Here is a 14,638-nt window from a genome sequence, read left to right on the forward strand (position 1 = left end):
TGTTGGTGCTTGCACTTTGCACTTTATACACCAGCATACTTGCTGCTAAAAGGGAATATCTTTGTCTACTTTCACATTTTACAGTAATTTGCATGTCTTGGTTTTAATGTATTTTTCACTAAAATGTATTTTATCTGTACAGTTGTCTTGGTCACTATAATTTATTTTGCTGTTTTTTGCCTGCACATCATTGGGGATTTTATTAATAAAAGATCTTTGATTAAGTCTTCCATTCCTTGGAATCTCATTTTCATACAGTTTATTAAATCTACATTACAAAACACAATAAGTGGGAGTATTTAGTGAACAAACGCCATAAAAAGGTAACCAAGCAGGCATCACTTTGTATGGGAAGTAGATGAAAAAGGTAGGTATACGATATGGACAAAAACTGCGGGCCCTAAAATTGGCCCTAAGAACTGCACCCTAAAAAGTGCAAATTGCGCCCCCACTTACAGATATCACCCCACAAAGATGCCCCTCTAAACTTTACTTACCAAGGCTCTGGTGCAGCTATAACTGCTCCCGGGGCTTCCCATTGAGTTTTGGTGCATTAACCTTCATGCATATGCACTGCTTTCCCCACCCATCGACAGGGAAAGCCACTACAGCCACTCCGGAACCTCGGTGAAAACAGCCCGCTTGTTCCTATGCCCTTATTCCTTCTATCACAATTTTTAACCACCAGATTCTGGTTTCCATAGACTTATATGGGGACCGGCGTCCAGCCAGTTAACCTGGATCAATCCCGGGCCGGTACCAGATTTTTTTTTTTTAAATCCGGTTAGGTTCCGGTTATCTGGAAGTCACTAGTTATTGTAGCATTGTGAAGGTAGCCTAAGCTATAGCTTGTTTGTTCAAACGTAATAAGAATATCTGTGTATATAAATAATCAAAATGTAGATGTGGATGCATAATTTATCTGTGTGTCTAATCGCACAAACCCATAATATGATTCTAAGCTGTATAGTCATGAAGGGGTTACCAAGTATAAGTGAACAGATGTACAAACAATGAAAGTTTTCATGATGATGATGATCAAAAGTCTTATCAGTAGTTTCACACAGAAAGAATGCATAATTAATGAACAAATGTATTTTACAGCATACTGGGAAAAACTAAAGAGTTGAATACTCCTTACTCCCTGTTCTAGCTTTAAGGTCAAAGTTGCATTCTGTATAATTGAGTTTCTTCCAATACATGAGTTCAGTTGATGACGCTGGCTCAAGGAGAGAACACGTTTTGTGTGATCATTATCTGATTCATTAATATCTGCACTGATATATATAGCTAATACGGCACCAGTCTCTGATACACTGTATGAAGATACCATTAGCTATCTTCAACTAAATTTCTCCCTTGACACCATGTGCACAGCCTAATAGATTTCAATAGTTGAATTAATTAATCAATGCTCTGCAGGATGTGGTTAAGAGCAATGTTGAAATCACAATGCAAGATATTAGCAGAGATGAGTATAATCCAAGTCAAGTAGAGCTAAATATGAAGAGGAAAAATAAAGCTGGATGAAGAAATGCTCCTGGGGTCATCAGGCATTGTGCCAGTAACGGAGAGTTGAGCAACAGCGCACATCGAGGAACAGGAACTAGATTATCTAATAAATGACCTCAGTCAAAGCAAGTGACAAAAATCCCAGAATAACTAATAAAGACATTTGCGGCTGAAAATCGTAAAATGGTACTGCCATTTTATTTTTTTTTTTTTATTCGAAATTGAATATTATGAAAAAAAGTAACATTGTAATAGATCTTATCTGAAAAATCCGCTTCTGTCTCCTCCTGGACTGATCCTTCATTCTTAAAATTTTCAATTCATGGCTTAAATCTGTCTTCAGTGAATAAGGAATTTCCCATTACGCAGAGAGGAAATGAAAGTTAGTGTTCGTAGAGAATGTCTGTCTGCCTCTACTTCCTCTACTTTCCACCTCCTGACCCCATAGAGTCTTATAAGTACCAATTGCCATCTCTTATCTCAATAATGGGGAAATATGTCTTCACTGAATACAGATTTTACAAGTTTTACTCATGACTTGACAATGAAAGATCAATCCAGATTTGTCTGATAAAATATTTTGGAAGCTTTCTTATCTTCATATGTAGTATTGATTTATAAAATAAAAATTAAAACGATTTTTACTCCCTAAATAAAATTAGATTTGAGTTTCAATAACCATTCAGAAAAGCAAAGAGATATGGATCAAAAGGGTCCCTGAAATTCAGAATCGCGTTCTCTGATATTTTGATTAAAGGAAACATTCCTAAAGCACAATATTTAACATTTATTATTCACCTTGATAATTTTATGACGTTCTATTCATCAAACATGTCCTTTGCATATAATGAATATTATACAAATCGGAAAGGGACTAGATTAGCCATCAGTAATCTACTGAAAGAAAATATGTTATGGTATTATGGGTTTATGCCATTATTCTATTTTTCTTTTTTTCTGAGGAACTTTTCTCTAGTTATCACCTTTTCTGTTAATTATAACAGAAAAAGGTGATAACTAGAGAAATGTTCCTCAGAAACCAAGTATGATATTTATATTATGGATATTGATCACTAGAATAAATGAAAAAAAATATTTTTTTAAATTTAATTTGCAAAAAAATTGTAATCCTAACATTTTGATAACTCACATTTCATGATGGGATCACTTTACGTATAGCTACATTTTATGTAGGGTTGAAAAAAGACACATGAGAATCAAGTTCAACCAAGGGATTTTTAAAGGATATAAATGTAAGGGGTAAAGCTATAAGGAATATAATAATCTACAGTGAATTAAAGGCTAAACATTTTCAGTAGGGACTACTAATGCCTTAACAGATATTGTTCTAGCTAGTAAATATCAGTCATACTCAGTTATGTACTCTTTTTTACCATTTGCCTACTATTTTTTAGTTGTTAAATATGTTACACAATATTAAACTATAACAAAACATAACTGCAATGTTATACTACAAAATTAGTCATCTATATACCTACTTCTGAATGTGTTGGTGGCTTCTCTGCCTATTTGTCAATCTATAGACTTTCTATTCTCATGTCTCATATCTGATATTTAGCTTCCTTAAACATAACTGGACTGCTATACTACAAAATTAGTCGTCTATATACCTGCCCACTGTTCTGAATATGTTATTGGCTTTTCTGCCTCTTTGTCAATCTATAAACTTTCTATTCTCATGTCTCATATCTGATATTTAGCTTCCTTAAACTAACTGCACTGCTATAATACAAAATTAGTCATCTATATACCTACCCGCTGCTTCTGAATGTGTTAGTGGCTTCTCTGCTTCTTTGTCAATCTATAGACTTTCTATTTTTATGTGTCATATCTGATATTCAGCTTCCTTAAACATAACTGCACTGCTATACTACAAAATTAGTCGTCTATATACCTACCCGCTGCTTCTGAATGTGTTAGTGGCTTATCTGCCTCTTTGCCAATCTATAGACTTTCTATTCTCATGTCTTATATCTGATATTTAACTTCCTTAATCCTTACTGAGAATTTTTTTCTTGGGACTTTTGTTTTCATGACTACTGTCCTTATTAATTCTCCTTTTTATCATTTTGGTTTTGTTTCCACTTTGTGGTTATTTGCTGTATAGTATGTTCATTTGCTTTCAGTTATATTTTTCCCATCCAAAGTTGACAAAATAAAGTTACAATCCTCTTGCTTATTTTGTAGAAATCATTCTGGAGCAGGAGTAAGCAATTCATTTTTCTGAGCGTCCACATGAGAGACTGTGACTGCTGTGGATGCTGAACCAATAGACTTACTTTAATTGGTTCAGTATTAATATTAACAATTTTTTTTTAATTATTACTTTATATTCATATTAATTGTATCACTCAAAATTGAACAGAATTAAGTAGGCTAGCACCCCCTATATACACTACAAACTCATACACACCACCCTTAAATAAACTGTGAGCCCCAAAAAGCCCACTATATACATTAAGAGTCCCCTATACACAGGATGAGCCCTCACACAGCACCTATATATACAATATGAGCCCCACACACAGTATGATCCCCCACATCACCTCCATATACACAAATTTTAAGCAAGGGCCACCAACTATTCAGAAATTCCAGGACAGTTTGTAAAAATAGGACACTTCTTTGAAGTGTCCATAAAAGAAATGTAAGGCATCCATGATTTTTTTTTAAGCTAAAGAAACTTATACAAATTTTTTTTACTAACATTTTTATTTAATTATCATCATTCTACAGTTTACAGTGATTGCAGCTGATATCATTATATCAGAATTATGGGCTATAGACATGTATCACTTATTATTGTAATGATTCATTGTGGTTTTCTGATGTATCCTTAAAAAATATTGTCTGTTTGTGATTTTTTTGCTAATCTGTCTAGAAAACAATAAGGGTATGTGCGCACGTTGCTTTTTACCTGCTTTTTACCTGCTTTTTTGCTGATTTTTCTTCTGCGCTGTTTAATGCCAAAATGGATGTGTTCTTCTATTCAAGCAAAGTCTATGGGAATTTGGGTTTCTTGTTCACACTATGTTGTTCAAAATGCTGCCTTTTTGTGGCAGAACTTTGGTCAAAAACTCAGCTTTTCAAAGAAGCAACATGTCAATTGTTTTTGCCATTTGGGTTTTGCACTGCAAAGCTGAGTTTTTGACCAAAGTTCTGCCACAAAAAGGCAGCATTTTGAACAACATAGTGTGAACAAGAAACCCAAATTCCCATAGACTTTGCTTGAATAGAAGAACACATCCATTTTGGCATTAAACAGCGCAGAAGAAAAAGCAGCAAAAAAGCAGGTAAAAAGCAGGTAAAAAGCAACGTGCGCACATACCCTAAAAAGTTAAATTGGCTTGATTGGTATGAGCCTGTCCACAGCCCCCAATACATTAGCAACCTCCTATACAGTAGGATTGTGCATGAGAGAGCGGCGCATGCGTCCTCGCTTCTTCAGATCTCGTTGTGACCTCGGGATCGCGCGCGGTCACAACAGGACTGGAGAACAGCTGATCTTACCCTGATTAGCTGCAGCAGACATCTGCTACGACATTGTCTGCTGCAGCTAATCGGTAAGATCAGCTGCCGCAGTCACAACAAGATCAGAAGAAGCGAGGGCGCATGCGCCGCCCTCTCATGCACAATACTAGGTACTGCGGTCTTCAGAAAAATGGTGCCGGAGATAAGTGCTATGCGCAGGTACCAACTCCGACGCCGTGTAACTGAAGATTAGAAATTTACATACAGCCAGAGAGAGGGAGGAACAGGCGGCGGCGGAGGGTGGGAATCATGTGCATAACCCGCCCGGACATTATCAACAGAGGTGCACACGTCAATCAAAAAGTGGATGAATTTTCAAACTTTATAAACTTGGATTTCACAGCCTAAACATCCAAGCTGCCCACTAATGGTATGCACAGCCTGTGCCTGATAGTGCTTAGTACTGCACTGACTTTACCTTATATACCAAAATCCTGATGTTTGGTTCCTTTTAATGATCTCGAAAAATTACAATTAAACATATCTGAATAAGCTTTATTTCATTCTGAAATGGAGCAATATAAAGCTATTTTCACGGGGTATAATATGGTACAGTGGGGATGGAAAGTATTCAGAGCCCTTTAAATTTTTTCACTCTTTGTTTCATTGCAGCCATTTGGTGAATTCAAAAAAAGTTCTCTTTTTTTCTCATTAATGTACACTCTGCTCCCCATCCCCCATCTTAACAGAAATGTAGACATTTTTGCAAATTTATTAAACAAGAAAAACTGAAATATCATGTGGTCATAACTAGTATTCAGCCCCTTTGCTCAGTATTGAGTAGAAGCACCATCCTTTTGAGCTAATGCAGCCATGAGTCTTCTTGGCAATGATGCAACAAGTTTTTCACCTCTGGATTTGGGGATCCTCTGCCATTCTTCCTTGCAGATCCTCTCCAGGTCTGTCAGCTTGGATGGAGAACATTGGTGGACACCATTTTCAGGTCTCTTTAGAGATGCACTATTGGGTTTAGGTTAGGGCTCTGGCTGGGCTGGTCAAGAATGGTCGCAGGGTTGTTCTGAAGCCACTCCTTTGCATACTTTCCATATCCACTGTAAAGAAGAGTAGGGTACTTAGACTGGCCCACAGACTAGGGACTCTAATCTGTCCCTTATTCCAGAGGCACGCCAGATAGTCTTCTTGGGAATGAGGCAACAAGTTTTTCTCCCCTGGATTTGGGGATCCTCTGCCATTCTTCCTTGCAGATCCTGTCCAGTTCCGTCAGGTTGGATGGGGAATGTTGGTGGACAGCCATTTTCAGGTCTCTTCAGAGATGCTCAATTAGGTTTAGGTCAGGGCTCTGGCTGGGCCAGTCAAGAATGGTCACAGAGTTGTTCTGAAGCCACTCCTTTGTATACTTTCCATACCCACTGTAAAGAGGAGTAGGGTACTTAGACTGACCTACAGACTAGGGACTCTAATCTGTCCCTTATTCCAGAGGTACGCCAGATGGCAGCAATGTCTGGACCGCCAGCATAGCACTAACTCCTGAGTAGCCCTGGTCTAATACCCTCTCTCTGCCCAACCTCCATTGAGGGCTGGAACAGGGATAATGAATCCCACAAATACCGAGCGACAGAGGAAAACTAAGACTCAAAATCACTGCAAGCACACACAGGGGAAAAAACAATATGTGCTTAGGGAAAAATAAAGTACAGAGAGGAAATAAACAAACAAGGATATTTCCACCATACATCAAATAGCACACAAGAGTTCACAAACAACTGGATCACCATGCACAAATATCAGTATCGCTAGAGCAATGCTAGAGCCATAATCGGCATGAGGGTCCAGGTTCCACCATCTTTTAAAGGGTAGAGGTAGCTGTGATAGGTCTTCAGCAACTTGTGACCCAAGCAGCAACTCACAAGCCAGCAAGAATTAACTCCTGCTAGGCCATTTACTAGTGAACAAAAAACCGGTCGACGCCCGACTCTGACAGAGTAACTCAACACAGTACCAGGTGTCATGTTATACACTGCAGTGTGAACAGAGTCTGAAGATGCCAAGACACCTGATGAGATTAGAGTAGAATGCCATATGAAAGCTATAAACAAAAAAACTCAATCAATGTTGAATCTAAAGTCACAGTGTAGTTTATGCTATGACTTCTTGTAACCTTCTAGAAGCTCTAAGCCTTTCTTGTTTCTCAAACTAGGCATTCTCCTCATCTTCTAGAAATGCCTTCTCAAAAGTAGCCTGGAACGAGCCACAACATTTTTCCTTGAAATCTCGACCAATGAAGACGTAGAGGATGGGGTTAATGGACGTACTCATGATTAGCAGGACCAGGGCAAAGAAAGATGCCAAATCATTAGCGATTCCAAAAGGAAAAAGAAGGGAAATTAAATTATAAGGAAACCAGCAGATGAAGAAGGCAATGATGATGGCCGCGATGGTTTTAAAAGGCTTAGAAGATTTGAAGATGCGTTTCCTTCTCATGTGCATGAAAATCACGATGTAACAGAAGACAATGATGATCAAAGGTAGGAGGAAGAAGATAAAATCCATAAATATCATTTTTATCAAAGTAGATCTATCCATGGTGAAGTCGCACAGTGTGATGTTATAAATATTAGACAAGTCTACATATTGTAAGAAGGTCCAATTGATGTGAAAACAGATTTTTATTATTAAAGATCAGTGCAAAGGTGGACATACAGATAAAATTATTTAAAAGAAGCACAACAACCAGGAAGGACCAGCGGTGTGATAATTACCCATGTAAAACCCCAAACTCATACAGGCATCATATATATTATCATTATGGCAATCAGCAAAATTAGATATTATTGATGAATAAAGATGTGATCAAAAACACATAATTAAATGGTTAAAAAAGTTTATTACCATAATTCAGAGCACAACTAGCTGCTCATATATTAGGCATATATTAACTATCTTAGCCATATAAAAGCCAAAAAAGGGGGGGTTACAGAGTTGGCACAATAAACCACATTAGAGGTACCTTTTCAAGGAAATATCTGATTGCCTAAATAACATTTATTACACAGGTGCCGGTATAGTAAAATAGAAAGGAATTCCCGCCTACCCGACGGCCGTTTCGGCAACCGCCCTGACGAAGGCGGTTGCCGAATCGGCCGTCGGGTAGGTGGGAATTCCGGCAGTTTGGGATCCCTGACATACACGTGGTAAGTGTGAGCATTGTCCGAGTGCTATATAATATTGGTTTATATTTGGTAACATCTATGTTTTGCGGTAAATTTTCCGATATGCCTCATTCAGCAGATCGTGCTTACTCTTCCACGTGGCCCTCCTATTTTACTATACTGGCACCTGTGTAATAAATGTTATTTAGGCAATCAGATATTTCCTTGAAAAGGTACCTCTAATGTGGTTTATTGTGCCAACTCTGTAACCCCCCTTTTTTTGGCTATTATATGGCTAAGATAGTTAATATATGCCTAATATATGAGCAGCTAGTTGTGCTCTGAATTATGGTAATAAACTTTTTTAACCATTTAATTATATGTTTTTGATCACATCTTTATTCATCATTAATATCTAATTTTGCTGATTGCCATAATGATAATATATATGGTGCCTGTATGAGTTTGGGGTTTTACATGGGTAATTATCACACCGCTGGTCCTTCCTGGTTGTTGTGCTTCTTTTAAATAATTTTATCTGTATGTCCACCTTTGCACTGATCTTTAATAATAAAAATCTGTTTTCACATCAATTGGACGTTTGGTCGGTTCTCTTCCTTTGTTTCTCACGTTACTCCTTACGACTTGTCCATCATCAATATGTAGTCATGGTTGCTGTCAACTATAAATCTAGATGTCTGTTATAATTGAGCATTTAGCCGACATGCAACCTCCGGTCCTGTGCATTTCCTTTGTTTGTAACCCATATTTTAAGAAGGGCATAGACTGAGCCAGTGAAATTATCCAAATGATCAGGGCAATGATGAAAGCCAATCTTGGTCTCCGGTGGTTGTGACACCATACCGGGAACACGACACAGATGCATCGGTCTACACTGATGACCGTGAGCTGGAAGACACTGATCGACATATTAAAAGATGACAGCAACAAGATTAAACTGCACAAGAAAACAGACATATGTGCTAAAAAATATTGTGTAATGTACACAGGAAACATTAATGCAAAGAAGAAATCATTGATGGCCAAGCTGAGGAACCACACAACGTTGACTGTTTTTTTCATCCTGAAAAAGCCGAACCAGATGACAAGACCATTTCCAATGATTCCCAACAAACAAAGTACAAGGATGACCACCGCATAGTGAATGACTTCATGGACTTCGATTTCATGACCGCCACTTTTTGTATTGTTTTCATAATAGTCTGTATATTCCAAATCTGTGGCATTTTCCAAGGAAGCAAAATGTGATACATTCTCCATTATAGTCTTTTTTTTGTCATATATTCCAAGAATATTTTCTTATTTTTCATTCTGGAAACAAAAAAATGAAAATTGAGTTTCGGATTGTCTGTAGTTTTTTAACTCTTAACTCTGTATTAATCTATCAAAAGAAATTATTTATGTATAATTGCGAAAATTGTATAAAATTCTGGTGAGTAAAATTGTTCAGTTAAATTTTTGTAATGTTTTAATATTTACTTCTCTTTTCTTAACTTAGTGATTCAAGTCCAATATTTTTACTATGAAGATCACAACTTCCCTACACATTTAATAAGAAGCCATTTCCTGGTGAAACGTACGTCGGAGTTGTCCTGCCCTGTACCTGGAAGCCTGACATTTTCCTCCTGTTTAGTAATATCTCATGGTACTGTCTATTGTTGTTAAGGCAGCTTGGTTTAGGAGGAAGCACTTTGGGGTGATTTTTTAGCTTTTGCTGTGTTATTTACACACCACCCCCTCTCCTTCAGTCCTTACTATATTAGTTGCACGGTACCTTATACAGCAGACTACACTGCCATCTTCAGGTCTTTCTAGGTACTGTGTGTTTCTGGGCAAGGTAGTTGATTTTCTATTTTGCTATCATTGTGCATCTTGTTCACTTTTTGAATTAATAAATATTTGGTGTATTTTACTATGTACATTTTTTGGTCCTTTTTTTCCTTTGTGATTCCCTTGTATTCATTTTATTTTATTATTTAGGTATATTGGGTATCACTCATGTTGGTTTTATATCTACTGAGAAGCGTTTGCATTTGGTACCTCCTAATAACTTGAGTTAGAATGAAATAGTTGTAAAATAACCTAAAATGCTGTAATCTTAGAATCTTCGAGGTTGGTGTTTTGTATGCTAATCTAGTTCAAAGGTGCGCTGGAGTATGATGCTCCATATGCATTAAGAGGCATGGGATTTAATGAAGTTGCTAAATTTTTTGGCTGCCGTGTCATTAAAAAATGTACTTCAGTCAGGTACTGCATTACATTTCTGTATTACTTCATACCACTTGTGGCACATGATAGTGTAGGAGGTTGTCGCGCCCCCCCACCCCCTACTGTTTTATGCTATTTGTCTGTTTTATGAAGATATTGTGACTCAGGTACCAAGTATGCTGTTAATGTATTTGATAAAACTGACCACTGTTTCTAGTGAAGTGCGGTTCCCTGATGTTGCAGAGCTGGGACCATGTAGCAGCCAACACCACCTATTAAAGCCCCTATTTTTAAAAATGGGTGTCTATTTCTCCCTACTGTGTCTATCCCTCTCTGCTGTGTCTGCCCCTCCATGATGTGTCTGTCCCTCCCTGCTGTGTGTTTCTATTCTCCATATCTATCCCTCTCTGCTGTGTTTGTGTCTCCTTGCTGTGTCTGTGTCTCCCTGCTGTGTCGTTTTCTCTCTGCTTAGTCTCCCTCTCCGCTGTGTATGTCCCTCCCTACTGCATCTGTCCCTCAATTCTGTGTCTATCCCTTTCTGCTGTGTCTGTTTCTCCTGCTGTGTTTGGCACTCACTGCTGCGTCTGTGTCTCCCTGATGAGTCTGTGTCTCCCTGCTGCGTCTGTGTCTCCTTGCTGAGTCTGTCGCGCTCCACTGTGTCTGTCCCTCCATGATGTGTCTATTCCTCCCTGTTCTGTCTTCCCCTCTTTGCAGTGTCTGTCCCTCCTTTCTGTGTCTATCACGCTCTGCTGTGTCTAGTTCACCTGCTGTGTTTGGTCCTCCCTGTTGGGTCTGTGTCTCTCTGCTGAGTCTCTTGCTCCATGCTGTGATTTTTCCTCCATGATGTGTCTATTTCTCCCTGTTGCGTCTGTCCATCCCTGCTGTGTCTGTCCTTCCTTTCTGTGTCTATTTCTCCTTGTTGCGTCTGTCCATCCCTGCTGTGTCTGTTCTTCCATTCTGTGTCTGTCTCTCCCTGCAGTGTCTGGCCCTCCCTGCTATGTCTGGCAGTTCTTTCTGTGACTGTCCCTTCCTGTTGTGTCTATCCCTCCCTGCTGTGTCTGTCTTTCCTTTCTGTGTCTATCCCTTCCTGCTGTGTCTCTCTTTCCTTTCTGTGTCTAGCCCTCCCTGCAGTGTCTGGCCCTCCCTGCTATGTCTGGCCCTCCTTTCTGTGTCAGACCCTCCCTGCTGTGTCTGGCCCTCCATGCTATGTCTGGCCCTCCATGCTATGTCTGTCCCTCCCTGCTATGTCTGTCTCTCTTTTCTGTGTCTGTCCCTTCCGGCTGCAGCCGAGCCGCTCGGATCCAGGCTCGTTTTGGTGGGTGGCTCGAGCGCCTCCGGACCCGGGGGTCACGTCGCTCTGCAATGGGTTTCCTGGCGATCTCGATGGTGAGTTGGTGGTTAGGTAGGTGTACGGCCGGAGCCGTGTTTGAGTTCGTGACGCCACCCACGGGATGTGGTGAAGGTGTAGACACCACCGCTGCAGTTACGGGGCACCCGGGGGAGATGGTCATGCAGCAAGATGTTAACCTTTCCGTGGGCAGGGATGGTGGCCCCGGGACCCGTTTGGGGAGAGTAATGGCTGGGCGGTGCAGGGCAGTGCTGTTGTACTCACGATTATAGACACACACAAGTCTCTGCTGAACAAAGTTGATGGTGGTCGGTGCCCGCAGCTGGCTGCGTCTGGTCCCCCACCCGGGTTGGTGGGCATGGCCTTTCTCTTGCACCTTGTTATGTTTGTGTAGACTGCCTGTGCTTCAGCAACGGGAGTCCGCTCCCCGGCTTTGTGTATGCCGGAGGAGCCTGTGTGCCCGCAGACGCCGGCCCGTGGGATCTCTCTGCCTGTGTGGTGGCTTTCTATTCCCCTCGGTGGGCTGTTGTCTTCAGTTGGGACTTGGGACGGGAAAGGACCTAAAGTCCAGACCTCAATCAGTGAATTTGACGTGGTCCAGTGGCTTCTGGGCCTTGTTCTGGGTCTTAGTACCCCCTGGTGCTCCGGTTTCCAGTCGGTTCCCCGGTTCGGTACCGGTGGGCCACTACTTTGTCCCGGTCCCTTACGGTTCCACCGAGCCGTCTTCCCGGCTCTTGCAGACTAGGCCACCGTCTGCCTCCTAGCCACGGTACCAGGGCTACGACCATTGTGTGACCATTGAACCCTGAGGGAGCTGACTAGGGTTCCAAAAGGTTGGCTGCTGCTACCTCTTTAGTGGACAGGTGTCATGCGGGGTTTTAAAGTGTGTAATTAATATTTAACTAATACAAAAATCATTTTACTTATGTCAATGTGTTTTTTAATGTTATATATTTTATAGAAGAAAAAGTCAATATATGTCATCTTTACATAAGTCGACATTGATAAGTCGTTTTACTTAGACTACAAAACATATATCCTAATCAGTTTTCTTTAATTTTAGTAATTTACTATAAAAAGTTATGAGAAAAAAATCCTTTAGTTATAACTCAAAAATTTACACTTGATCCAAAGTCCTAGTGCAGTTCAAGCTATTGTCTTAGTCTTTTGTATGAACCCGTGTAAGAGCAGTATTCTGTTCTTGATTCTTGCGGTCTTCTTTCTCTTCGTCTTCTACAAACGCCTTCTCAATTGTAGCCTGGAAGGAGCCACAATATGTTACCTTGAAATCTTGACCAATGAAGACGTAGAGGATGGGGTTAATGCAAGAATTAATGATAATTAGGATGAAGCCTATCATATTTCCATAATAAAGTACATAAAAAGGAATTCTGATGGGTCTAAATATGATGAACAAGGAAATCAAGTAGTAAGGAAACCAACAGATGAAGAAGGCAATGATGATGGCCATGATGGTTTTAAAAGACTTGCAAGATGTGAAGATGTGTTTCCTTCTCATGTGCCGGATAATTACAATATAACAGGAGACAATAATGATCAAAGGTAAAAGGAAGAAGAAAACAAAGCCCAAAACTGTCTTTTTAATATAAAAAGAATAATCTATATATAAAATGCAAATTGTTCCATCGTACCTTTTTAACGTATCGGCATATAATATGTAGGGTGTTGCAAGAGCAAATGAAATTATCCATATGATCAGGGCAATCTTGAAAACCAATCTTGGTCTCCGGTGGTTATGGCACCATACCGGGAACACAACACAGATGCATCGGTCAACACTGATGACCATAAGCTGGAGGACACTGACCGACGAGTTAAGACTCAAAAGTAGTGCCATTATCTTGCACAAAAACTTTGACCACTTTTTTAATAAATATTGGATACTGTGCACAGGATATACTAATGCAAAGAAGAAATCAGCGATGGCCAAGCTGAGGAACCACACGACGTTGACTGTTTTTTTCATCTTGAAGAAGCCAAACCAGATGACAAGACCGTTTCCAATAATTCCCAATAAGCAAAACACTGAGCCGATTACTACAAAGCAAACGACCTCAATGTCTATGGCTTTATGATCGTAACTTTGTGTATCGTTTTGATAATCTGTATAGTTCACATCAGTTGCATTTTCCAGGGAAGCAAATTGTGTTACGTTCTCCATTATTTCGCTTTCTTTGTCTTAAAGACCAGGAATATATGCTTCTTTTTTTTCTGAAAAAATAAAATTTAAAATGAGATTTGTATATCATATTTTTGACAGTAGTTTTCTACTCTCCCTGCCTGCATAGGCTAAAGACGTAATAATAGTGTCTTATTATCTTGGGAAAACCCATCTGGTTTAGAATGCAAAATTGTTCAGTAAAATGAATTCTTTGAATGTAATTTTTTTTGTTGTCTAATTATTTTCTTTCCTTTCCCTATTTAATTTTGTTGACTTTTCATTCATTTTTTAGTATGGAGACTTAATCATGTTTTTTAACGAAAACTACCAAAACTAACACCAACCTTCTACAAGTCTACTAGGAAGTGCTGACCTTATCATCTACATTATTAACTGAATCAAACTGAAAGTGAAAAACGAAACGCGCAATGGGGTAATACCTGATACAAACAGGGATGAAGGGAATAGATGAATTCCTTATCTTGGGTGGTTGTGTGAGACATAACCACTATGTAGGCATAAGGGCTGCTGCAGATCCATGTGTGTAGAGCCAGAATACATGAAGAAGATAGTGTTTCCTCTGTGATGCCCGTGTGGCCAATAGTGATAAGTCAAATGAAAAAATTAACAAGTTTATTAATCTAAGCGTTTTGGAGTAATCTTGCGCCCCTTCTTGCCAGATCGATTTGAAACGCGTGGATTATA

At 39.4% G+C, this 14,638-nt stretch overlaps 1 protein-coding gene and 1 pseudogene across 1 annotated transcript; both read right to left on the reverse strand.

The window, feature by feature from the left end:
• Positions 1-7,161: 7,161 nt before the first annotated feature.
• Positions 7,162-9,455, reverse strand: LOC142255759 (chemerin-like receptor 1; annotated as a pseudogene).
• Positions 9,456-12,910: 3,455 nt separating this feature from the next.
• LOC142256904 (chemerin-like receptor 1) lies at positions 12,911-13,933 on the reverse strand. The gene has a single exon (XM_075328891.1). It carries the CDS (start codon positions 13,931-13,933, stop codon positions 12,911-12,913), a length of 1,023 nt encoding a protein of 340 aa, XP_075185006.1.
• Between the last annotated feature and the right edge of the window lie 705 nt (positions 13,934-14,638).

Source organism: Anomaloglossus baeobatrachus, chromosome 11 (assembly GCF_048569485.1).
Source record: "Anomaloglossus baeobatrachus isolate aAnoBae1 chromosome 11, aAnoBae1.hap1, whole genome shotgun sequence".
NCBI classification, from domain to species: domain Eukaryota; kingdom Metazoa; phylum Chordata; class Amphibia; order Anura; family Aromobatidae; genus Anomaloglossus; species Anomaloglossus baeobatrachus.

What these genes read in the sequence shown, in the direction of transcription:
- LOC142256904 (XM_075328891.1), bottom strand. Translation starts at nt 13,933, where the DNA reads ATGGAGAACGTAACACAATTTGCTTCCCTGGAAAATGCAACTGATGTG.